Raw genomic sequence first — 27,052 nt, 5'->3', positions numbered from 1 at the left:
TATACGAATCCTTTTTTTTTTAAACTATGCGTGAACTATGCATAGTTACATGAATGAGAAAAAGAAAAAAAACATGTTATAAACATGATCGCGTTCACATGTGCTTGCAAAACGAAATAAAACCTATACATGTTCAAAAATATCACATGAACAATAAGCTTTCTTGAAGATACTTATTCAATAATGCATATATATTCAATGTTTTCAATAAGTACACCATTGCACACTTTTTATGAAAAATACATGCATACTACATGATTTCAACATATATTATCATGCACAACTCAGTCCATATCAAGATCCATCCGTAGAAATCGATATTCACCGAATAGGGTTCTAAAAGAACCACTCCTACCTCAATAAAAATTCTGTTATAACATGTACATAAATTTTTTTCCATGAAAAAGGTGAAAGAACAACCGGAATTCAGCCACTTCCATGTGTTTTTGAGGAATCAGCCATATAAACGTTTTCCCATGGATTTTCATCCAAGATATTGCATAAAATCGAACCAACATTCGATTTCTCACTTGTATTCAAAAGAGAAGACCCGTACCTTTGTAAAAATTGAAAATAATGAAAAACAATGGTGAAAAAGGGGCTGGATGGTTGGAGAAGAAGGTCTTCCTTCTTCTTCTTCCTTCCTCTCCTTCCTTTTTTCTCTCTCTCTCTCTCTTCTTTCCCTCTTTCTTTCTCTTTTTTTTGTTTTAAATATATAAAGAGGGTGGGAGGGGGTGACGCCCCCCTTCTCCTAGCCCTCTTTAGTATACATGTTCAAAAATATCACATGAACAATAAGCTTTCTTGAAGATACTTATTCAATAATGCATATATATTCAATGTTTTCAATAAGTACACCATTGCACACACGTTTTATGAAAAATACATGCATACTACATGATTTCAACATATATTATCATGCACAACTCCAGTCCATATCAAGATCCATCCGTAGACTCCGATATTCACTGAATAGGGTTCTAAAAGAACCACTCCTACCTCAATCAAAATTCTGTTATAACATGTACATAAATTTTTTCCATGAAAAAGATGAAAGAACAACCGGAATTCAGCCATGGAGGAAGATCCATGGATCATCCTCCATGTGTTTTTGAGGAATCAACCATATAAACGTTTTCCCATGGATTTTCCATCCAAGATATTGCATAAAATCGAACCGACATTCGATTTCTCACTTGTATTCAAAAGAGAAGACCCGTACCTTTGTAAAAATTGAAAATAATGGAAAACAATGGTGGAAAAGGGGCTGAATGGTTGGAGAAAAAGGTCTTCCTTCTTCTTCCTCCTTCCTTTTTCTCTCTCTCTTCTTTCCCTCTTTCTTTCTCTTTTTTTTGTTTTAAATATATAAAGAGGGTGAGAGGGGGTGACGCCCCCCTTCTCCTAGCCCTCTTTAGATGGCTGGAGAAGGGAGTTTCCAAAAATGGAACCTTCCCTATTTTCATTTTTTTTGAAACTCCTTAAAAGTTGACTTTTCCACATTTGGTATTTTTTCTATCTTTCCACTTCTTTTAAAACTCTCTCTTAACCACTCTTAAGCAAGAATAAGGACTCTTTTAAGAAGTCCTCAGCCTAAAATAAAATTTGGAATTAATATAATATAATATAATAAATTAATTATTAACTATTAATTAATTAAAAATGATCTAAATACTTTCAAAAATAGATAATTTAACCTAGAAGGTTTCTTAACCTTATTAAACTCCAATTTAAAGTTTTTTATTGAATTTAAAGCTAGAAAAACGTTGGGCTTGGATTTGGATTCGGATCCGGATCCAAGATCTAAATCCATCTCTAAAGATCCAAATAGATTTTGGACTGGATCAAATCCAGATTAATAATGGATGGAGTCCAGATCCATATTAATTTGGATCAAAACCACTGGATCCTGTCTGATCTAAATTCGGATCCAAACCAACAAATTGCTCAATTTTTGGAAAAACACGATTTTTGGACCAATCATAGCTCGAATCTGGGAAAATAAAATATTGTTGCGTTCAGAATTCTGAGACGCATCCAATGACATATTACACTAATATCAAATTTCGCCTGAAAATAACTTGAATTTCACTTGAATTTAAAGGTCAAAATTAAAACTTTTTCTCATGCTTCGATTGGCTCGCCTCGACCTTGTCGACAAGACCTGGATCAAGCCCAGACTCATAGACATCAGTCTAAAAATCGAGCCTCAAACGATTTTTCTCCCAGACTTAGCCAAATTTTCGAAAATCTCATAAAATGACTAAGTACAAAAGTACGCGATATTACATCCTTACTCCCTTAAAAGAATTTTGTCCTCGAAATTAGAACATACCGAATAAGTGGGTAGTGTCGACGCATATCCGCTTCAGGTTTCCAAGTGCACTCATCTAGCCCGTGATGCTGCCAACGCACCTTCACGAACGGAATCGTTCTACTACGTAGTGTCTTCTCTTGATGGTCCACAATCTCAACAGGCCTCTCCTCTGTCGTCAAGTCAGGCTGTACCTCGATCACCTCATAGTGAATCACATGTGAGGGGTCAGATACATACTTCCTTAACATCGAGACATAAAAAACATCGTAAATCTGTGAAAATTGAAGAGAAAGTGCTACTCGGTACGTGGTCTCTCAAACTCAACCAAGAACCTCAAAGGGTTCAACATACCAAGGACTCAACAACAACATTAAAATAATCATCAATAAAAAAAGATATAATTACAAAAAAATCATCAATATAGAAAAAAGCACCTGTCTGCAGGGAGAGAGAGAGAGAGAGAGAGAGAGAGAGAGAGAGAGTCGAGCTCGAGTTCTTCTTCCTCTTCCTCTTCCTCCTCTTCTTAGAGACGAGACTCGAGAGAGAGAGAGAGGAACAGACAACATGTGAGAGAGAAGAGCGAGAGAGAGGTAGCGTGAGTCAAGAGGCGAGATGCAAACAAAGAGGAGAGACAAGAGGCGAGAAAGAAGATGGAGCGACGAGAGGGTGAGGCGACAAAGAGAGAGAAGAGGAAGAGTCGAGAGAGATAGAGAGTGAGTCGAGAGGAAAAAAAGGAGAGGCGAGAGTCCCGACCCTATTTAGGGTCAGGATCATCCCTAAATTTTGGTCAAATGGGGGCTTTGACCCTTATTTGACCTGTGTTGAGGCTCGTCTCGCCCTGAGGTGCACGCCTCATAACCCATGGGATGTGCGTCTTAGGGATTTTATGCTATTTGCATGCGCCTCAAGGCAAAAAGGGCCTCGCCTTGTGGCGAGGCACACTTTTTTGCTCATTGAGGCACGCTTTTAACAACACTAACCAAGGCAGATGGGTCAATTGAAAGATATAAGGCAAGATTAGTAGCAAAGGGTTATAGTCAGTGATTTGAAATTGATTTCGCTGAAAATTTCGCTCTAGTAGCTCATATGACCACTATTCGTACATTACTTGTTGTGGTTGTAGTACGACAATGAAACTTAGATCTGAGGTAGTTGGATGTCAAAAATGCCTTCTTGAATGGAGACCTGAAAGAGGAAGTGTATATGGAGCTGTCACAGGGATATTCAGATCTAGAGGGTAGAGTTTGTAGATTTTGTAGAGCACTACATGGACTCAAGCACGCACCAAGAGCTTGGTTTGATAAGTTTAGCTCAACAGTAAAATCTCTTGAATTTGAGGAGAGCCACCATGATCCTGCCTTGTTTGTGTCTTTATCTAAGAATGTGAAATGTATATTACTTCTCTATATAGATGATATGATTCTCATAGGAGATGACTTGGAGAGAGTTGATGAGACCAAGAAGAAGCTAGCTAGCATGTTTGAGGTCAAGGACTTGGGGCGTCTGGAATATTTTCTTGGTCTAGAGATAACATACTCACCAAGGGGATAGTACTTGTCCCAACATAAATATGAAATAGATTTGGTGGTAAGGGCAAGACTGGCTGATGATTCAAGGAGAGTTAACTCTCCTATGGAAGTAAATTTGAAGATGGAAGTCAAATGACGTAGAAATAGAGAACCCTGCAATATACATGCAACTAGTTGGGAGCCTTATTTACTTGACCATATCTAAGCCATATATTGCTTATTAGTTAGTCAATTTATGAGTTCTTCCATGACAGTTCATTTTGTTGAAGTACTCAGGATTATTAGATATGTAAGAGGCACTATGCACTATGGTATGTTATTTTCATAGTCATCTGCCACAACTGAGAGCATTTCGTGATGCTGATTTTGGAGGCTCTACTCGGAATCGTCTCTCTACTACAAGTTTCTGTATTTTTCTTGGAAGCTCTTTGATCTCATAGAAAAGCAAGAAGCAGTAGAGGGTTGCCACAACGGAAGCTGAATATCGAGCTATGACTCAAGTCACTGTAGAAATTATTTGGATACAGTGGTTATTGGGTGAGTTGGGAATTTCCATTATGAACAAGACTCATTTGTATTGTGACAATATGAGTGATAATTCATATTGCAAAGAATCTAAAATTTCATAATCAAACCAAACACATCGAAATAGATTGTCACTACACAAGGAATGCTTATGAAGACGGGGTCATTGCCTTAGAGCATGCAAGATCAATAAATGATTCCTTTTATAGCCTTGGTTATTTTTATGGATGTATTTACTAAGAGTCTTAATCCTCACTTCAATTTATTCATGTCCAAACTTGGAATGATTCCTTTGCATTATCCCAAGTTTGAAGGAGAGTGTTAAGAAATGTGTAAAATTTTGTCTCACTAGTTATGTGCTACCCTATTCATTTACTATTCTTTTATACATTATAATATATTCAGGGATAGTTTTGTCATATAAAATTTCTTTTTCTTTTGTCTTGTTTTGTACCAAGAGGGATTCAACCCTTAAGGACTCACCTTCTCCTTTACGCATGTAATATCTTGTAATTTCCCTATATTTTCAAGTTTATAAATACAATTTTTAAATAAATAATTATATTTTTTATCTCCGAAATTAAAAATAATATAAAAGACATATATATGGGCTGACGTTAAGTGGATATGGACCTGGTCCCAGACCCGCTGATGAGATCTATATATATGGGCTGCAATATGGATTTGGATTCAGTCCAAGATCCATATTGACTAAGACCCATGTATATATATATAGGTGCTGATGTCAATATGGATCTTGACATGGTCTAGGATCCATATTGACTAGTACCCATGAATGAATATGTATATATGTATGGGCTGAAATCCAAATGGATTTGGATTTGGGTCATGGGTTCAACCCAAACTCATAATCCATCTATAAATCTTTAAAAATAAAAAGGAATTTAAAATATATATATATATATATATATATATATATATATATTAAAAGTAGTTTAGGAAGAGGGAGTCTCACCTAGTAACATTTAAAAGTGGGGTTAATACGAGTCAGATGGATTTTTTCCTACTTAGAAAGAGAGATAGGGGTTGTTGCATCGATTGTAAGGTTATACCGGGAGAAAGTGTAGCTACACAACATAGAGTCTTAATTTTAGATCTTAGAATTAGAAAATGCCGCAAAAGGGATAGACATAGGATAGATCCTAGAATTAAGTGGTGGGCATTGAAAGGAGCTAAACAAGGAATGTGTGTAGAGCAGGTAGTTAAGGAAGCTGATTGATGTCTCGAGGAGGATTCAGAATCAATGTGGAATAAGATAGCGGGTGGCATGAGAAAGGTGGTTAAGGAGGTATTGGGTAAGTCTAAAGGCGGTGCACCGCTAGGTAAGGATACATCATGGTGGAACGAGGATGTCAAATTAGCTATTAAGGTTAAAAGAGAGTGTTATAGAAATCTAAGAGTCGTGATAATGAGAATTTGGAGAAGTATATGATAGCAAAGAATAAAGCTAAAAAAGTAGTTCGAAACGCGAAGGATAAGGTATATAAGGAGGTTTATGACAAGTTGGATACCAAAGAGGGCGAGAAGGATATTTATAGGCTTGCAAAGATGAGAGATAGGAAATCAAGGGATCTGGGTATGGTTAGATGTATCAAAGATAAAACGCAAAGGGTTTTAGTCAAAGATGGGGAGATTAAGGAGATATGGAAAAATTATTTTGATAAGCTATTTAATGGATGTCATGCTCAGGATCTTGAAGACTTCTCCATTCCTTTTCATGAGATGAATCGTGACTTCATGCGCAAGATTCAAAAGAAAGAAATTGCAGAGGCTTTGAAGAAAATGAAATCAAGAAGGGCAGTTGGTGTTAAAATGTATCATTCAACCTTTATAATATTATATATATTATATATATATAAAGGATAATACATATTCATATATTGTATATATGCATATGTATTATCCTAATTATATATATAAAATATATATTTTTCTATTTATAGGCATAGGGGTAGTTTAGACATTTCCAGTTTTACGCATATTCCATTCGGAATATGTTTGTAATTTAATTTTATTTTTTCTTTATTTTTTCTATTTTTTTTGGGTTTGCGCCACCTAGGGAGGCTCCCCAAAGAGTCGTTGGGGAGCCCCCAACGGTCACAAATGTGACCGTTGGGGGCTCCCAACGACTCCTTTGGGAGCCCCCTTTGTGGCTCCTCTCTTGTGTTATAAATAGGGGTCTCCCCCTTGTATTTCTTAGAGATTTGGAGGAGCTCTTGCTCCATTGTAAGGGGTTTTTCCCCTCTTCTCCCTTTCTTTCAATAATATTCAACTTATGACTTTAAGTCATATTTTTTGTCCCTTGTGTGGGTTTATGTGTTAGCACATTATGTGCTTATGTTGTTCCCTTTAATGGGTTTATTCGCACTTCATGTGCATGTATGAGTTCATTATTGAACCTAATGTATTCAAAGTCACTTTCTAACATGGTATCAGAGCCCGGTTACGATGAGATTGTCTCTTGGCGCAACGGAAAGCGTGGTGCTCAAGAAATGGTGAAGTATTCATTGTTCTTTTTTTATTAGAAGTTTTTCGGTATGTATCTCTTTTCTTAACATATTATGCATTATGAAACTATCTTTCTTGCACATTTAGTGTTTTTAGTTGAATCATTCCTTTCACTTTTTCGCGTGTTCGTATATCTACTTTTAAATTTGGTAAACTTGTTTATTGTTCAAAAATATAATTCTTGGTTATATAGTTATCGATTTCTCATCACATATAATAGTAATTTATGTTTCGCAAAATTATTTTTCAATTATGTGAGATTTATGATTTTTCATAAGAATTTCGCGATTAACCTATAAATTAACTTTTTAAATACGATTTCTTGCTAAATTAATGATCTTTGCTTAAAAACTCTTGTGTTTGGTTTTTTTGGTAAATCTTTTTGTAACTTATATAATTCTTGTATAAGTTAATGTTCTTCGCTATATTCTTTGATTTTCTTATCTAAATCTTTGTAGCTTACCTCTTTATGAATCCTAAGTAGTTCTTGTTAATGATAAGAACTCCTAAAGATGTTTCAATGATTTTGGTTTATTTAAAGGATTTTTTGTGATAAATAGGTTGTTCGAACCATTGTAAAAGCTTTTTTAAAAGAATTTCCCACACTATATAGAATGCATAGTGTGTCTATTACATCTTTTTGGTATAAAAGATTTCGTTAATTTTATTGATACAACTTTACAAACTTGTTGGTTTGTATTTTTCACATAAGATTTCAAAACCTCTTGTTTATATCTCTAAAGATGTCTATGTTGACCATCATATGGTCCTCTTTGTCCTAAATTACATTTATCAAGCATATGATTGCATAATTAAAAGTTTGAGAAATCTCAATGATTGCTCTTTTTATAAAGTGCATACTTGCTCCCTTTTGTGTGTTTTTTGTATTTTGTATACATTTGTTTCTCAAATAGTTGCGCTTGTATGCATTTCCTCTTTTCTATGAAATACATGCCTTAGTGCATGTTTGTTTACACCTTGGTGTGTATTTGTTCAAATATTGTATGAGTGCCCTCGTGCACATCTTTTTGTGCTTGCATATGTATTGTCTCTTCGTAGACATTTCTTACATTATGAAGCTTTTATGCACATTTCTTTTTGTGAAAAATATAATGAATTTAGATATTGACCCCTTTTTTTAAATCATTATAAAACATGATAAGTACTTATAGCACTTTGTACGTTTCCGCATATCTCATCACAATCAAAGGATATTTAAAACTTGTTGTATGGGATTTTTATCCCAAGTCTATAAATTTTCAAGTACTATTGAATATTCTTTCTTTGAGTTTTGAGTTAAAACTCTCTTTGTGAACCATTACGGTTCTTGTGATTCCTTTGATTAAAAAGCTTGATTGTCTTGATTATCCTAAGATGTATTCTTCATGTCATTATGTTTGTTGCCAAGGTATTCTTTTGATTTTTAATGGCACTTATTTTATCCATCACATGTCATATGATGCATCAATTCTTTTATGGCCCTATTGTTATATTAGAGATTTTTGAGGTGAGTTATGGCACCTCGTGTTATATCATTCTAGATTGTCCACTTGCCATATTATAGATGGTGATTGAGGTGAGTTATGGGCACCTTAGGACTCTAGAATGATTTGGTATATGATCTCTAATTATGAGTGTGACACTCATTGTTATGTCATTTTAGTTTGTTCACTTACCATATTATAGATGGTGGTTGAGGTGAGTTATGAGCACCTTGGGACTCTAGAATGATTTGGTATATGAGTGTGTCACTAGTTTAATGTTGGCCATTGATTTTATGGATGCTCTTATTTATATATAAATATGATGAATATATAATGTTTAAAACCTTAAATGTTTTAAGGTATATTAAAATCAAGGTTTTGGATTTTTTTTTTGCCCAACCTTTTATTGTTTATGAATCATATGAGTGCATTTGCACATTTATGTTTTGTGCTCTTATGCACAAGTATTCTTGGTGTGTGTATATTCACACATTTTATTTCAAAATGATATTGTTATGAGTATTCTTTTTTTGAAGAATATTGTTTCAAGGTTTTATTTATATGTTTGTCATTACAAGTTTTATTGCCTCAAAAGTCTTCTCATTTTATGCCCCTTATCTAAGTGTCATCATATGTAGACAAGAATTTTACTACACCTTCGTGTGTTGGTAGCCCTTTGTTGGCTTTTGCTCTCTTGGTATAGTAGCTGAACACACTTGTCTTGAGTGTTATTTTATGTAGACAAGGCACGTTGATTCACACCATGGTGTGTGATTTTAGTCCATGTTGGCGTTTGTGTCATTGTTCTAGTCGCTGAGATGTAGGCCCATGGTTGACTTATTTCATTCATTTCAAGTGCCATCTTATGTAGACAAGAGATGTATTGTGTTTTAGCTCATGGTTGGCTTGTTACTCTTGTTCTAGTAGCTGAACATACTTGTTTTGAGTGTATTTTTACGTTGACAAGAGATGCTTTTGGTCCATGTTGGCGTGTATTCTCTTGTTCTTGTCGTAGATGCACTCATTTCAAGTATTATTATATGTAGACAAGAGGTTCTTTTGCACACCTTTGTGTGTGTCTTTGGCCTTTGATGGCATTATATTTATATTCTTGATCTAATATCTAATACGACTAATGAGGTAGTGATTTGTAATGGATGAACTATTGTTGAAATTTGCAAAATTTCATTCATGACTTGTGTTTTAAGATATTCAAGTGAATCATATTTTTGATATGCATATTTTAAAAATCAAGTTGATTTTTTGGCATATATTAAATGCTTATGGTTCTTTGGCCACTTTTTTATGCAAAATGTGTTTTTGTCAATTGAGTGAGATTTTCCTAAATGGGTAAGATTCTCTACTCAAATAACACTCTTCGTTTTGCCTCGTAAATGGATTTAAAACCTTGTGAACTCTTGTGTTTATTTTGTCTAAAGTATGCTTGGAGACGTCGTTTCTCTTGTTTAGCACTTCATTACATGTTTGAAGCATGTTCATTAATGATTCCTTTAAGTATTAATTCATTTCATGATAATATATGCATAGGCTCTTTATGGCTTTTTAGGATCTCATTCAATAAAGCATATGTAACTTATGCCTCTTCGTAGGCTTACTATGGTGTCCCTTAGGGGACCATTGGGTTATTCTCCATTATGGGGTTATGTTTGTCCAATGTTGGACCTTATGAATGAATTATGCATTCTTGCAATTCATTTCCGCATAATTTGCTTCCGCTTACCATTTAACATGATATATGATTTTGAAATCTTGTTTTTTCTAAATTTTCCTCATGCTAAAGTAATTATTTTATCATGTGATCTTGCATAAATATAATTTTGCACCTTGTTAGGAAAGTTCCATTTGAGTAAAGTGCAAAGATATTTTTTACTTGTTCTTTGTTGTTGTTCCACAGGATCTTGAAGATAAGTGGAAAAGGAAGTACCTTGGATAGATCATGGAAGGTGCTCATCGTTAAAGACGTTGGAGGAAGACATTTACATTTTCAATGGCATTCGTTCTAAAGGCTCTTGAAGCCTTGAGATTCTTCCTCTTGCTTTCTTCAATCTTTTCGTTCCCCCACGCAAAGTTTGAGGGGGGGTGTTAAAATGTATCATTCAACCTTTGTAATATTATATATATTATATATATATAAAAGATAATACATATTCATATATTGTATATATGCATATGTATTATCCTAATTATATATATAAAATATATATTTTTCTATTTATAGGCATAGGGGTAGAAGATTCAAAAGAAAGAAATTGCAGAGGCTTTGAAGAAAATGAAATCAAGAAGGGCAGTTGGCCCAAATGGTATACCTAGCGAGGCTTGAAAATGCTTGGGTGAGAAAGGTTTAGAATGGTTGACAAATCTTTTTAACAAGATTTGGCGGACAAATAAGATGCCTAATGAGTGGAGGAAGAGTACTTTGGTGCCTCTATATAAGAATAAGGGTGATATACAAAATTGCACAAACTATCGTGGTATAAAACTCATGAGTCATACTATGAAACTTTGGGAGAGGGTGATTGAGTATAGGTTGAGTAATGTTGTCATGATATCAGAGAATCAATTTGGTTTTATGCCTGGAAGATCAATTATGGAAGCTATACATTTTCTTAGACAACTTATTGAGAGATATAGAGAGAGGAACAAAGATTTGCATATAGTTTTTATTGATTTGGAGAAGGCATACGATAGAGTACCAAGGGATGTTCTCTAGTAGACAATGATGAAGAAATGTGTTTCTCTCAAGTACATTAGTATAATTAAAGATATGTACGAAGGAGTAGTAACCAATGTCTGCACTTGTTGAGGGATGACAACCAATTTTCCTATAACGGTTGGGTTACATCTGTTAAATTATGTATATATAAATATATATATACATATACTTATATATACATTAGTATATATATATAAGTATATATACGTATATATGTATATATACATAATTATATTTTCTTTTTCTGTTTTGTATAAACCAAAAACCCGATAGGGGTATTTTGGTAATTCCCAAATGTACCTTTTTCTTTTTCACCTTTTTCTCTTTTACCCTTTTTTCTTTTTCCTTTTTTATTTTGTCTTTTTGCTTTTTGGAATCATAAAGGGGCCCCACCCATCTAGTCGTTGGGGCCCCAACAGTCATATTTATGACCGTTGGGGCTCCCAACGACTAGAAGGGAGCCCCCTTTATGGGTCCTCTTTAGTGCTTCCCTCCTCTATATAAAGAGGAGGTTCCCCCTTGTAAATGTATGGGTTTTTACACCTTTCTCTTCCTTTCTTCAATAAATCCAACTTATGACTTTAAGTCATTTCCTATATTTGTGAGTTTTGTGTGTGCACATTTGGTGTTTGTGTTCTTGGCTCTTGTAGTCACTCTTAAGGAGTGACTTTTTGCTCTATTGGTGCTTCCGCCTCTTCTCATTACATGGTATCAGAGCTCGGTTGGTGATTGGGCTTCTCTTTTGTCATCTTGGAAAGCGTGCCTCTCAAAGTTTTGAAGAAAGGAAGTATATTTGGTGCCGATGGAACGTGACTCTAAAGTGGAGCTCTCTTTCAAGCTAAATGGGTCCAACTATCTCATGTGGGCCTCCGCTATGGAAAATCATCTAAGAGGTAAGAAACTTTGGGGTTTTGTTATTGGGACTACTCCCGAACCCTCTCTTGTTCTTACCAAAATTGAAAATGAAGTTGAAAAGGCTTTAGATGGCGATGAGCGCATCAAAGCCATTAATGAACATCAATCCAAAATCGAGGATTGGGAAAGTAACCATGCCAAAATCTTGGCATGGTTTATGAACAATGTAGATCTTAAAAATTGTGCCAATATTGCCAAGTTTAGAAGGGCCAATGAGGCTTGGTTTTTCCTTAAGGGTATGTATACCCAAAAGGATCTTGCTCGGCAATTCTTTTGCCAAGAAAAAATTTGTTCCACCAAACAAATGGATATGAGTGTCCGGGACTATTTTAGCTCTCTAACTCTTCTTTGGGATGAGCTTGCCCTTCTTGAGCCCAAATGGGTTGCTCCACAAGACATTGAATTAAGAAGGGAACAAATTGAAAAGGAGCACTTTTTTCAATTCCTTCATGGACTTCGCCCGGAATTTGAACAAGTGAGGGCATCTCTTCTCCATAGAAGCAAAGCCCTACCTATTGAAGATGCTCTTGCCGAGGTATGTCAAGAAGAAACTCGACTTGGCTTGAGCATTAAGAATGATGAGGTTTTGGCCGTTAATAGGCCCGGTTCAAATGTTAAAGCATATAGACCTCCCCACTTTAACAAAAATATCAATGGGCCTAGAAAGGGAATCATATGCCACTATTGTAATGAACCGGGACACATTAGACCGGTTTGTCCTAAGCTTAAAGGAAAGGTTGCCGCGGTTGGAGAAAATTCTCCAAAGAAGGAAGAAAGTACCAAAGAAGGAGATATCAAAGAAACTCTTAATCATATCTCCGAAGTTCTCCAACACCTTCTCAAGTCTTCTCCTTCAACATCCGGAGCCGCCATCGCCTACTCTTCATCACCTCCAGGTATGTGGATACTAGACTCTGGTGCTTCTTTCCATATGACATCTCATAAAAACTCCCTTTTCAATGTTTTTTCCGAACCTATGTCCTCCTATGTCTCAACGGCCGATGGAACGTCTTTAAAAATTGAAAGTATTGGAACACTTGACTTCAAAAATTCTCAAAACTTTTTTGTTCCTAAAGTAAGAGTTGTTCCAAAAATTAATTTAAATCTTTTTTCCGTTTCCCAAATCACCGACCATGGATGCCAAGTCTCTTTCTCACCTAAAGATTGCATCGTGCAGTATCTCCAGTCAGGGAAGCTGATTGGGCAAGGCCATAGAAGGGGTGATCTCTATTTTATGGACTTTTTGACGCTTCCATCTAAGTCATCTTGCAATCTTGTCAAAGACAAAAGTATTGGAATTTGGCATGAGAGACTTGGTCATCCAAATTTTGTAAAAATGTCTCTTTTCCCTTTTTTGAACAATACTTGTAAAGACAATCACATGACTTGTAAAGATTGCATTTTTGGGAAATCCAAAGCTACTCCGTTTCCTCAAAGAAGTTATTTTGCCACTCGGCCATTTGAACTTGTTCATTCCGATGTGTGGGGACCTTCCCCAATTTTATCTAAAGAAGTTTTTTCGTATTATGTGGTCTTTATTGATGACTACACTAGATTTACGTGGATATACTTCTTAAGTCGCAAATCTGAAGTCTTCTCGTTCTTTAAAGAATTTCATGCAATGGTTAAAAATCAATTTTTGGGAAATCTATCTATTCTTAGGTCCGATTCGGGAGGTGAATATATGTCTAATGATTTTCAAAATTACTTAAAAGAAAATGGAATTTGTCATCAACGTTCTTGTCCCAACACTCCGCAACAAAATGGTCTTGCGGAAAGAAAGCATAGGCACATAATAGAAACTACAAGAACATTATTGATTTCAAAAAATATCCTAAAATCCTTTTGGGCCGAAGCGGTTCTAACTTCAACATATCTCATCAATAGAATCCCTTCATCCTCTTTGAAAAATCTTTCTCCATTTGAAAAACTTTACAATATGTCTCCCGATTATAAAAGATTAAGAATTTTTGGATGTAAATGCTTTGTTTTAACTCGCAAAAATGATAAACTTTCTCCTAGGGCTATTGAATGTATTTTTTTGGGATATGACGAAAAACAAAAGGATATCGATGTTTTGACATCCTTAATAATAAACTTTATATCTCAAAAGATGTCACATTCCTCGAAGAAGAAAATGGTTTTTCGCATCAACCAAATGAAAATATTGACTATTCCTTTTTATTTGACTTGTTACCTCAAGAAAACATCATAGATGATCATATTGATCTTAATGAACCTCTTGAAGATCTTGTTGAACATCCAAATAATGATCAAAACTTAGAAGAAAATGCTTCAAGACAAATACAAGTCTACTCTAGAAGGAATGAAAGAAATCCTCCATGTGCCCTTGAAAGATTTTCTCAAAATGAGTCGATAGAAGAAACCTCTCAAAGAAGATCAAATCGCATTCCTAAGATTCCAAATAGATTTGTTTCTTATGACTCTTTTTCCCCTAATTATCGAGCATGTCTTCTTGCTCTTCACTCCTTTCATGAACCATCACATTACAATGATGCTAAACAATATGATCATTGGAATGAAGCTATGGAGCTTGAATTTAGTGCCCTTAAAAAGGCACAAACTTGGGAAATCATTGATCCTCCCAATGACAAGAAACCCATTGGATGTAGATGGGTTTTTAAAGTAAAAACTAAGAGTGATGGTTCATTGGAAAGATATAAGGCTAGGTTGGTAGCCAAAGGTTATGCCCAAGAGTATGAGGTAGACTATGATGAAACTTTTGCCCCAGTTGCTCGAATGACTAGTGTTTGAGCCCTTATTGCTATAGCTTCTGTCAAAAAATGGCCCATCTTTCAACTTGATGTTAAAAATGCTTTCTTGAATGATAATTTAAATGAAGAAGTTTATATGGAACCACCTCCAGGTATGAATTTAAATGGAAAAGTTTTAAAATTAAAAAAGGCTTTATATGGACTTAAGCAAGCTCCTAAAGCTTGGAATGACAGGTTTAGTAATGTATTAATCAATTTAGGTTTTTCTTCTTGTTATACTGACACCGCTCTTTTTGTCAAAAGAACAGGTGACTCCATTATTATGCTTCTGCTGTATGTTGATGATATGATCATCACTGAGAATGACAAAAATGGAGTAAATGATGTTAAGTCTATATTAAAAGATACTTTTGATATGTCTGACCTTGGTTATTTGAGATATTTTTTAGGAATTGAAGTGGCCTATTCAGCGCGTGGGTACATCTTATCTCAAATGAAGTTAGCTGCGGAAATTTGTACCAAATCAGGAATATCTGATGAAAAGAAAGTGGAGACTCCTGAAGTTATCAATGCGAAACTAAGACTTGAAGATGGTGTTCTTCTTGAAGATCCAACCCCCTACCGCCAATTAATTGGATCCCTCACCTATCTATCCATCACACGTCTAGATATAGCTCATGCGGTTCATGCAGCGAGCCAATTTCAGCACGCTCCTACTACGGTTCATATGGCGGTTGTAATGAGAATTGTGCGATATATCAAAAATACCATCTCCAAGGGACTTTTCTTATCCTCTTCCTCATCTCTTGAATTAACTGCTTTTACTGATGCTGACTGGGGAGGAAATCCCAATGATCGGATCTCAATTACGGGTCTTTGCATTTTTTTAGGTGAATCTCTCATCTCGTGGAGATGCAAGAAGCAACAGAAGGTCTCCTTATCATCTACTGAAGCTGAATATCGGGCTATGGCGATGACAACTATGGAGATTGTGTGGCTCAGAAGTCTTCTTAGTGACATGGGCGTTAACATTTCCACTCCCACCAAGCTCTGTTGTGATAACAAAAGTGCGATATACATTGCCAGCAATCACACCTTTCATGAGCGGACCAAGCATATCGAAATGGATTGCCATTATGTTCGAGACAAATATCTCAAAGGGACCATCACATTGCCATATGTCACTTCAGAGTATCAACTAGCTAACTTCTTCACCAAGGCGCTCCCAACTCCACGATTCATGTTTCTTCTTGGCAAACTTTCGGTCTTCTCCCCGTAAAGTTTGAGGGGGCATGTTAAATTATGTATATATAAATATATATATACATATACTTATATATATATACATTAGTATATATATATAAGTATATATATGTATATATGTATATATACATAATTATATTTTCTTTTTCTGTTTTGTATAAACCAAAAACCCGATAGGGGTATTTTGGTAATTCCCAAATGTACCTTTTTCTTTTTCACCTTTTTCTCTTTTTCCTTTTTTTCTTTTTCCTTTTTTATTTTGTCTTTTTGCTTTTTGGAATCATAAAGGGGCCCCACCCATCTAGTCGTTGGGGCCCCAACAGTCATATTTATGACCGTTGGGGCTCCCAACGACTAGAAGGGAGCCCCCTTTATGGGTCCTCTTTAGTGCTTCCCTCCTCTATATAAAGAGGAGGTTCCCCCTTGTAAATGTATGGATTTTTACACCCTTCTCTTCCTTTCTTCAATAAATCCAACTTATGACTTTAAGTCATTTCCTATATTTGTGAGTTTTGTGTGTGCACATTTGGTGTTTGTGTTCTTGGCTCTTGTAGTCACTCTTAAGGAGTGACTTTTTGCTCTATTGGTGCTTCCGCCTCTTCTCATTACAACATCAAGGATCTGCATTAAGCCCTTTCCTATTTGCTATAGTGATGGATGAATTTACGAGATCAATTCAAGAAAATGTGTCGTGGTGTATGTTGTTTGCTGATGATATTGTTTTGATTGATGAGTCTAGATCTGGGGTTAATGCTAAGTTAGAATTATGGAGACAGACATTGGAAGCAAGAGGTTTTAAGTTGAGTAAGAGTAAGACAAAATATATGGAATGTCGGTTTTGTAAGCAACAAAGTAGTGATGGGAGTGTAGTGAAGCTTGGTGAGCAAGAAATACCGGTGGATGACTGTTTCAAATATTTGGGATCTATCATTCAAAAGTATGGAGAAATTGATGGAGATGTAAATCATAAGATAAAGGTTGGGTGGATGAAATGGAAAAGTGCAACTGGAGTGTTGTGCGATCGTAGAATGCCATTGCGGTTGAAGGGAAAGTTTTATAGGACGACAATTAGGCCCGCTTTACTATATGGTACAAAATGTTGGGCTGCCAAGAGATATCATATTCAAAAAACGAGTGTAACTGAGATGCGTATGCTTAGATGGATGTGTGAAAATACAATAAAAGATAAGATTCGAAACGACGAGATACTAAGAAGGTAGGCGTTGCATCCATTGAAAATAAGATGAAAGAGAATCGTTTACGGTGGTTTGGACATATTCGGCGAAGGCCTAATGATGCTCCAGTTAGAAGGATGGAGAAATGGGAAAATATATTAGTTAAAAGAGGTCGGGGTAGCCCTAAGAAGACTTGGATGGAGATGATAGGAAAGGATATGAATGCTTTGAACCTCACCAAGGACATGGCATTGGATAGAAATGATTGGAGGAGAAGGATTCATGTGGAAGACCCAGAATGATTTTCTTTTTTGGTTCATATCGCCGACCCCAATTGTTTTGGGATGAAGGCATTGTTGTTGTTGTTGTATATATTAAAAGTAGTCATGATAGAGTAGAGTTCTACCTTTAGTAGAACTCTATATCCCAAGTTTATCTAGAAGGGGGCGTCACCCTCTAAGAAGAAATCTCTTGAAATATAAGAGGTTAAACATCTCTCACAAAAACGTCAAGAGAGAGAGAGAGAGGAAAAGAGAAAAGGAAAGAGAGAAAAAGGAAGAGAGAAAGAGAGATAAATAGTGAGAGAAAGAACATCTACAACATCTTCTTCCTCGTTTTCACAAATCTGAAAGCAAGGTACGAGATCCTCTTGCTTGATTCGATAAGTGAAGGAGGATCGCATGGGTTAAATCATACATTGTTTGATGGCTGTTGATCATGTCCAGCCCATCGAAACCTGTGTTTTTTTTTCCTGTGGTTACGTGTCCAGTTCGATAGATTTTGTGGTGCATGCTGTGTGCACATGAGAATCAGGCCAATGGTGTGTGCTGTGCACATGCGTAACCCTGTTTTTTTTTTGTGTTGAAATTAATAGTTCAATCAATTATTAGAAGTCGTGCTATGTGGGTCTTATTAGCCGATTCTAACTGAGTCCATATTTGTTATAATCAAATTGTTTTTTTAAGTCAAGCTGTTAATATGGTACTCATGAACCAGATTGGCTGCATGTTTAAAAGTTATCGCAAATCCTAGAGTGATGTCTAATTCATGTTTTGATGATTCTTGATTCATAACATGGTTTAAATTGTGTTTATGCTGTATATTTAAACCAGGTTCTGGATTTATGAAATTGGAAAAAATCTGTAATGCACGTTAAATTTGAAATTCTGATTGAAGTGGACAACCTGGATTTTGATGCATTAAATCTGATCTGGAATTTTCAGATAAAGAGAATCTGTATAGCTTTACATTGGGTAGATGACATAAGAAAATCTGGGTTTTCTTTTGTAGTATTTATACAGAGGGTCACGCCATTAAGCATGGTGTTAGTTCTTTACTGTGCATATTGTTAAAATGTAAACTTGTAAACATATGTATATATATATATAATATTATTACATTATTATATATATATATATATAATATTTTTTCTTTTTCTGTATTTTTTCTTTTTCTGTTTTTTGTATTTTGTCATCTAGTTCAATTTGAACTAGAATGGCATAACTAGTCAAGTCTTAGTTAAGACTTGACTAGCAATAGAGTAGAGTCCAACGGCTCTATTTAGAGCCGTAAGTCCAACGACTATTGAGTCCCTCATTCTCTCCCTCTCTCATACTGTGTATATATAGGGGTACAACCCCTCTTGTAATGTTTGTAAAATGCTTCTTAAGCATTGCTTTCTCCTTGTTCAATAAAAGGATATTTTTATTCCTTTTTGTTTCCTTTTATACCCTTCTTAAGGGTTATGCTTAAATGTCTTGTTAAGACATCATTTCGAATTTCAGTTCGTGTTTGGAAGATCATCATCTCATTTCACATATTATGCTGATTAGTTCTTTACTGTGCATACTATGCTGTTAGTTCTTTACTGTGCCGGTTATTGCATCAAGCTTTTGGGTTCTTGATTATCTTGATCATCTATTTTGTTTGGGCTTGATGAATCAGAATATATATATATATATATATATATATATATATATATATATATATATATATATATATATTCACTTGTTCCAGTGATTAAATCTGTCTATGGTTTAGTCTGTGCCTTCTTCTCTGAATGAAGTTCACGCAGAAAGGAACCTGATCTGTTTGGATCGGTGATTCTGTCCATAATCAGATTTAGTTACACGGTTCAACTAGTATATATTATATAAAGTGCTGCAGTCAATACATTCACGTAATCTTTTGATGTCTGATTCTTTATCCAATGTTTTGGTTATGCATACCATGTTTAACTTCCTGTTGTAGTCTAGGTTGCGTGCACAAATTCAATTATGTGGATTACTATGTTGCAAATCTGATTTCAGTGTTTTGTTTGTCATGCCTTTAGAAATATGATTATAGAAATTGTGGCATTGCATACATGAGATTGGTTTTATGTATAGGGTTTGCTTTCTTAAATATGAGTAAACCGTTTTTTTAAATGGATTTTAATTCAGATTTGAAAGGGTGTTTGAAAAACTGAAATTTTATTTATGTTATCCCTAAAATCGATATTTTATTGAATCTGAACCTAATGAGTGCCGAAATTGGTCGGTCTCAAAAAGTTTGGATTCTAGACCAACATGATAAATCTAATTGTGCTTTATAAAGTTTGCATTCGCTCACTAGCCATGAATATGCTTTGGTATCATGTCTTGTGAACTGTGAACATTAAATTATTTTCGTCTACGGATGATTGTTGTTACTGTGAGATCTGTAATGCTATTTAATTTACATAGTGGTTATGTGCGAACCACATATGGGCATTTGGAGGCCAATAGCATGTGTTGCTTATGCAGTGGTAAATTGTAAAATGCATTGCAAAACTATTTTGTTATTGCTTTTAAATTAATTACATTGCAAAACTATTTTGTTATTGCTTTTAAATTAATTACATTGTTGAATTGCTAAAGGTCCCGAATTTGTTATTACATGTTGATTTGCATAATTGTTATTATGTAAAAAACTCTTAATTAAGATAGTAAAAGAGATTAAACAGTGTAATAATTTTCTTCTCTGGTGTTCCTCTGAAGGGTGAGAACCTTGGATGACAGTCATTTAAGACCGTGAGGATACTAAACAGTATGTGCATCCAAGAACCCGATGTGTGGTGCATGTTCCTGGCCATGGTTGTAGAGAACTTTCAGTCACTTTGTCTGAGGGTGATGTTGTTGACTCAACTGTAGTTATTAGTATACCAAGAAAGTGACGTCAATGCATATTGATTTTCTTGATGTCCCGACATTAGGTGATAATTTCTAATGTTTTGATTGATGGTGATGATTCATGATATCGGTCACGGAATAAGTGTATAACTCAATAATTAAAATACAAATTGTGTTAAGGTATGATTAAGAACTGCCTTCAGCCTCGAAAACTTTTCAATAATTAAAATACAAATTGTGTTAAGGTATGATTAAGCACTGCCTTCAGCCTCGAAAACTTTGTCATTTTTTAGTATCCGCGAGTTTGTAAGAAAGTGAAAATTAAATTTTTGTGCATTAAATATTAGCATGCATGCAAAAGCAATTCAGATAATTTAACTTAAAAAGTTATTCATAAATGTTGCATTGATTCATGCATCCCTAAATGTTTAGCATTGATTTTATGCATCCCTAAATATTTAATTTAGTATAAAATTATTGATTACTTGCTTGAATTGCTTAAATTGTAAATTTGTTCTGAATATGTGTTGTTGTAGAGCCCTTTTAAACTTATGTTTGATTTGATCTATGTTAAATTCATTACTGTTGGATTTTAAGAGGGTCTCGTACTAGAGCTTCGGTTCTTACCCGATTTCTAAAAAATATTTTTCAGGTACTGAGGCACCATAATGGAGAGACCAGTTGACTGGAGGACTCGAGGGTTATGAATCTGATGGCACGAGTTCTGATGATTATGGATGTTTTTGTTTTTGTGTTTTGGAAACAATGTGAAACTTCATTAAGACTATTCAATTAAGTTTAATTCAATTTCAGTTCATGGTTTAAAGTTATTCTATGTCAAATGGTTGATGAGTTGTGAATATTAAATCTGTAATGTGCCCCTTGTCCTTGGGAGTTTTTTCGTAATTGTTTAAAAAAATTGTATTTTTTAGGGCAGTTTGGGGTCGTTACAATGCAACTAATGAATTTTAGTTTTCCTTGTACAATACGGTACGATACATGCATGTATCAATTTGAACTAATGTTGTTCGTATCGTAATCGTACGATACATGCATGTATCATATTGTATTGTACGATACAAGGTGTATCGTACCATACACCTTTGGCACATTTTAAAAAGGCCTGAATTGTATTTTTTGGGGGGTTTCAAAGATCTCTTGAGGGTCAATTCCCTCATTTGTGTAGAGGTCATTAGAGAGGTATCCACACACCCTAGATGTCGTGAGAGTGATTTGTTGGCCGATCTGTGTGCAAGGGAGAGGGATTTTGCGATTTCATCAAAAGTGCATTTTTATCAAATTTTCACTCAAAGAAGTGGGTTAAGGTAAAAAAACCCTATTCTTTGCTTCTTATTGAGTTTTTTTTGGGAAAAGATGACATCAAATGATCGGTCATGGCAATGGGGCACTCGAGTAATGAGTAAAAACATTTTGTGCATTTCATCATTGTTTTGTGTGATGATTTTTTAGAATTTTTACTATTTTTTATTTTGTTAGATTTTTTTTTTTAAATTACAAATTTTTATGATACGATATGATACATATCTTATTTCGGGCCCGACCGATACAACTTACATGATACTAACCTTGAACAACACATACATATATACACGTATCAATTTGAACAACACACACACACACACACATATATATATATAAGGTTAAAGTTTGTTACAGTCATTTGTATGTGCAAGTGACACAGCAAGTTTATTTTTTTATTCCTTTTATCTTTTTTGCTTTTTTTGGTCCAAATGACCCCATGGATGTGATCTACGTGCTAGTTTTAGTGGGAAGCGACTTTTGAATCGCTGGAATCCTACCTGTGTACAGCTTTTCCTGGTGATGCAAAAATGGATAGTTGTAAATGCATTGATTTTTCCAACTTAAAAAATCATGTATTTTCATCTTAAAAACATGTTTAAAGGCCCGTTTCTCACTAAATAGAGTATGGTGAACACCTCTATGAGATTAGATTGAGTCAAAATCAAAACAACTTGCATCGTGAGATTCCAACTAGATTGTACCTACAATCGACTGTATTAAATATAAACCCATATATGTATATATAATCTTTGTGCATTTGCATGTATTATTGATTTGATGTCATGATTTAGCCCTTTGTCCACCCTCTCTCTCTCTCTCTTTGTAGGGCCCATTTCGAATTCCTTTTTCCCCCTTTCTTTCCTTTCCTTTCTTTTCTACCAATGTATAGGTATACTTTTGGTTCCGTTTGTTGCATTATCTTGAAAATTGTCTTTTGCCTTTCTTATTTAGCATCATTGGTGATACGATCTGGTAAAAGTTGTTTATGGATGGAATCTCCATGAAACTGTCTGACATAATGGCACTGTTGGACCTTTAATAATTTATTATTTTTTTATTAGCCCACTTTTTCTTTTGCTTGGATTGTCGTTACCGTGTTTCTCAGTCTCAAAGGTACTATTATTCATCATATCACTTACTCTCTGTAATATGTTACCAAACGCTGAATCAACTCTTTTAGCTGCATCACTAAATTACTGGCATAGGGATCTGCTATTTTTCACAGTAATATTACATTCCACTAATTGTGTCATCACCAAGACTTCTCTCATCTAAGTGCAATGCTTTTTCCTGATCTGATTTGTTCATTCATGTGAACCTACCGGTAATCCCCCACAGTATTTCACCGTATTACCTCTTGATACATTACATCAGACCATTTTTGCTCCTGTTTTTTTGTAGTTCAGTCTGCATCAATTCACACAATAAGCTCAAACTTTGAAAGCTTTGTAAATCTAAAATTTAAGTAAAATATCCAGAACTTCAACTTGGAGTTGTCCTCAGCCAAACTAATGACTGTCTGTGGTTGACTTGGTGAGGCCTAAAAATATCGAAAATTGGCATAAAAGTGGTTGATTTGGATGTACTACCTTCAGTCGATTGAGACTTCGGAATCAGGTAAAAATGTTCAAGCCAGTCAATTCACCAAGTCAAGTCCAAGTGTATGGTTTGGGCTCCTTGTCATAGACCCTTGCCTAGGACAAGACTTGGGGTTCTCTTTGTTCAGGCCTGCTTTTCAAGACTAGGATGATTTGTTTGTCTAATGGGTAATGATAAAAAATCTCTAGTGCAGGTTGTACGTTCAGCCCGTGCAAATGCAACACATAACCATGGTCTAGATCCAGATCGCCTTCTAGTAGGTAACAGTTGTTTTTTGGTAGTTTGCATTACTGAGTGCCATTCAAATCTCCATTTCGTGAATTGATACTACTTTATGTATGGCCTTTTTTTTTCCATTAAGATGTTAAGATGTTCCCTCTGCTCGTGTGTTGGACAGCTGAAGCATTTGTCGGTAAAGGGTTCTACAAGAAGAGGGTATCTTACCATTCCAAAGGTAGATCTGGAATTAAAGTGAGACCAGAGTGTAGATTGACTGTGGTGGTGAGAGAAATCAGCCCTGAAGAGGAGGCTGAGATAGCCAGGCTACGGGTCAGTAATTTCCGGAAGCTGACAAAACGTGAGAGGCAGCTTGTTCCTCATAAACTTATAGAGACAACCCCAAGATGGCATCATAAGCGCAAAGATGGTGAGCCAGCTTGACACATCATGGCTTAATTGCATAGCTTGCTGCTTACTGTGGAAAATTACTAGTGGTTTCTTTTCCACTGTAGTACTTTTCTTTTTTTCTCAACTAATTTCGAGGATGTGTCCCATTGTTTTCTTAAATTTTTCTTGAGAAAACAGTTTTTTGATCAACCGACAGATTAAGAAAAGACACTGATATGCTATAACTCCGTTTGTTGGTTAATGTTGGAAGCACTGTGTATGTTTGAATACCCCAGTTCACAGAACAAGGGTATGATTCGAATTCATTATTTTGAGATTCAGGGATTTTCAGTCAAGGATCTCTGCCCCCAGCCCCTTCCATCTGGCCAGAAATCCTTGATTTAGGGGGCGTTTTTAAATCTGAATCCCCTGTTTGTGTAAGGTTCAGATCTGGTGTGGGCTCCATGCGAGATCCAACACTGAACTTGCTGCCTGGGGTATTCAAACGCCCCCTAATAGATTCACTGCTGCGCCTGTTTCAATGCCCTTTGGCGTTCATGTCATATTAGATCATCTCTAGTTTGGTAAGACTGTTATTGAAGACTGTGAGTGTGTGTGAGGCTTGGTCACACTAAGTGCATTGACATCGAGCAGCTTGATATTACTGTTATTGCTTCAGCTTACTTGGGTATAAGATAACCCGTTAGCCAGAATGCTATCTCTGACCTCAATCAATGCTGTATGTTTAGGGCTCTTATTCTAGTGAGGCTGGCCAGGAATTCAGCGATTTGCAGTTTGGTAGTAATTTTTTTCACAAGAACATTTCTTTAATTATATCATGCCTCTAATCTCAAGGGCTTGTGATTCCTTGTGGGCTCATAGTGTAGCAAGATAAGTACCTATCTGTCAAAGCGTTCTAACAGGTTTGCCTTCCTATGAATTGCCATAAGGCTTGATTTTCATTTACTATAGTAAAGGCTGAGTGCTAATATATGTTAAACTTTAGTTGGTTAAATAGCCCTGGTTAGGTGGCTTGACTCGAAAGCGTCCAAGTTGATGTGCATCCTTTGCTGCAAGGTCGAAGCTGAGAGTACTGCTGAGGGGTGGTGGTGGGCCTCGCTTTACAGAAAAAAGGCCAAGATGGGGGATATCTTTGTGAGATTTATCACAAATCTTTTTAATGACACCATCTATACAAGAATATGTTCACGATTAACAAAGGCTAAAGCGATTAGCCTGATATTGAGTTGAATTGGTAATAAATTTTCTGGAGCTGGCTTGTCGCCCTCTGACTTGTTTTTTCTGATCTATAATCTTGGTGAATAGATCATCCACTCCCCTTTCCTTGGTTTGATTGATTCATCATCGTCATGATCATCATTCTGTCTCAAATCTAAATTTCAAATGAACACTTGATGGGCGGCTCATCATGCATAAACATAAGCTCATTGCTATTTATAGGTTAAACAAGTCACTATCCACTTTTTAATGGCTGTATCAGGCCTCTAAATAAGATAGTCAATGACAATAGGCTAATTTCATCAACATCATAGTTCTGGGGGTGCATATGGCTGTGACCAAGATCTGGAACTTCTATTATGGAAGAAAAGACCTGGAATTGGCTTTCAAAGTTTATTTCTTTAGTGAGAAATAGCTGGATTTGAACCTACAAAGAATTGGATTTACCTTGAACTGGCTTGGAAGTTTCAGTTTTACATTCCTGATATTTTTGGGGGGTCTAACTTTGCGCGGTTTAATCACCTTAAGGCTTGTAGATTCACTCCTTAGGTGCTGAGCTTGGAATTTGGCTCACCATTTTGAACTCAATGGCCATTATATCGCAAGTCCTTGGATGCTGAGCTTGGGTTCTTCCAAATGCTTTCTAGATTCTTTTTGATATTTACATAGAGAAACCGCCCTTAGAAACAGAGACCTACCCGTGCTGGCTCAGCCTGCCATATTTAGTCACTGTCCTGGCAGCGTAAAACTCTGTGAGCTTAGCCGTTGCCCTCAGGGAGTCATCACGCTTTGGCTTGCACAAGGGGTGACGGTCATTAGATTTGAACTTAGACCGCCTGCCTAGCAGCCTAGGCCCCATCCCACTATGCCAAACCCCTTTGGGGCAATGCTTTCTAGATTCATGTGTTATCTTTAAGAAATGTTGTTGCTCTCTTCCACAATCAAAAGACCAACCTTTGAGTTGTGGGTTTCATCTCTCTTTTTTTCTCTATTTTTTTTTTATATTTACACGGAGAAACCACTCTCAGGATCAGATACCTAGCCATGCTGGCTCTGCCTGCCATACGGCTTATCCCTTGCCCCCAGGGAGTTGCCACGCTTCGGCTTGCGCATTGGGTGATGTCCATGGGATTTGAACCTAGACCACCTGCCTAGCGGCCTAGGTCTCATCCCACTACGCCAGACCCTTTTAGGGCCTCTCTCTCTCCCTTTGCATGTACATCTATACCAATGTTTTTGCTAAGTTGGACTCTTGATGTCATTCAACTTGAACTTTTTAAGCCGACCCATCTAGCCACAACTCGGGCTTTTGCTAAAAAAAAAAGGAACTGGGTCCTGGACCAGGTTAATTATAGTTGCTCCGGGTGAGATCCTGACTTGGTCTTTGGAGGCATGTGTCCAGTCCAGCTGAATACACCCAACAAATTTTACATGTAAATTTGGGAGAAAGCACTGTTTCTCTTGTCCTTATAAATTGCGTTTTGGCAAATTTAGTTCGGGTGTGGTTTTTGTCTAACCGAATAACATAGGGATGTATACGGGTCAGACTTGGTTCTGGTCAATGGCTGAATCTGACCTAATAGGGACTGGATTCGGAGTTGAATGAGAAAAAGGCAATACAGAACCTAGATCCAATTAGCTAATAGATGTATTTTATATGTAATTGGGCTGGATTAGATGTCGGATTAGGATTTGGATGCAAATTTGCATGCCCAACCCAAATTTGATTGTTAATTGAAATCTATTTGCATAACCAAATCTGACTAATCGGATTGGAATTCGGTTGGGTATCCGACCAAAACCTAATCCATTGACATTGCTACGTTGGCATTCAAAGAATCCAGATACGGTTGGATCGGATGCCCAATTCTGATCAGGACCAGGTTCTTAGTGCAGGTTCTATTTATGCTATGTAACCTCAGTTTGATTGGTG

The 27,052-nt window shown here is 35.9% G+C and overlaps 1 protein-coding gene across 3 annotated transcripts in view; it reads left to right on the top strand.

Moving 5' to 3' along the window:
- LOC149838603 (uncharacterized) overlaps positions 1-24,125 on the top strand; it is a 37,378-nt gene extending 13,253 nt beyond the window's left edge. For 2 of the 3 annotated variants that reach the window (XM_090006686.1, XM_090006688.1), the window contains exons 6-7: positions 23,468-23,534; positions 23,672-24,125. In XM_090006686.1, coding sequence (XP_089862812.1) covers positions 23,468-23,534; positions 23,672-23,934 — 330 coding nt within the window. In that variant the 3' untranslated portion in view covers positions 23,935-24,125. The remainder of the gene's footprint in view (positions 1-23,467; positions 23,535-23,671) is intronic. The other variant, XM_090006689.1, reaches the window with a different exon arrangement.
- The last annotated feature ends 2,927 nt before the right edge of the window (positions 24,126-27,052 follow it).

This window comes from Nuphar pumila, chromosome 5, assembly GCF_984573655.1.
Source record: "Nuphar pumila chromosome 5, dmNupPumi1.hap1.1, whole genome shotgun sequence".
In the NCBI taxonomy this organism is placed as follows: domain Eukaryota; kingdom Viridiplantae; phylum Streptophyta; class Magnoliopsida; order Nymphaeales; family Nymphaeaceae; genus Nuphar; species Nuphar pumila.
Note: the sequence above shows the minus strand (reverse complement) of the source record. Positions and strands in the feature narration are given on the sequence as shown.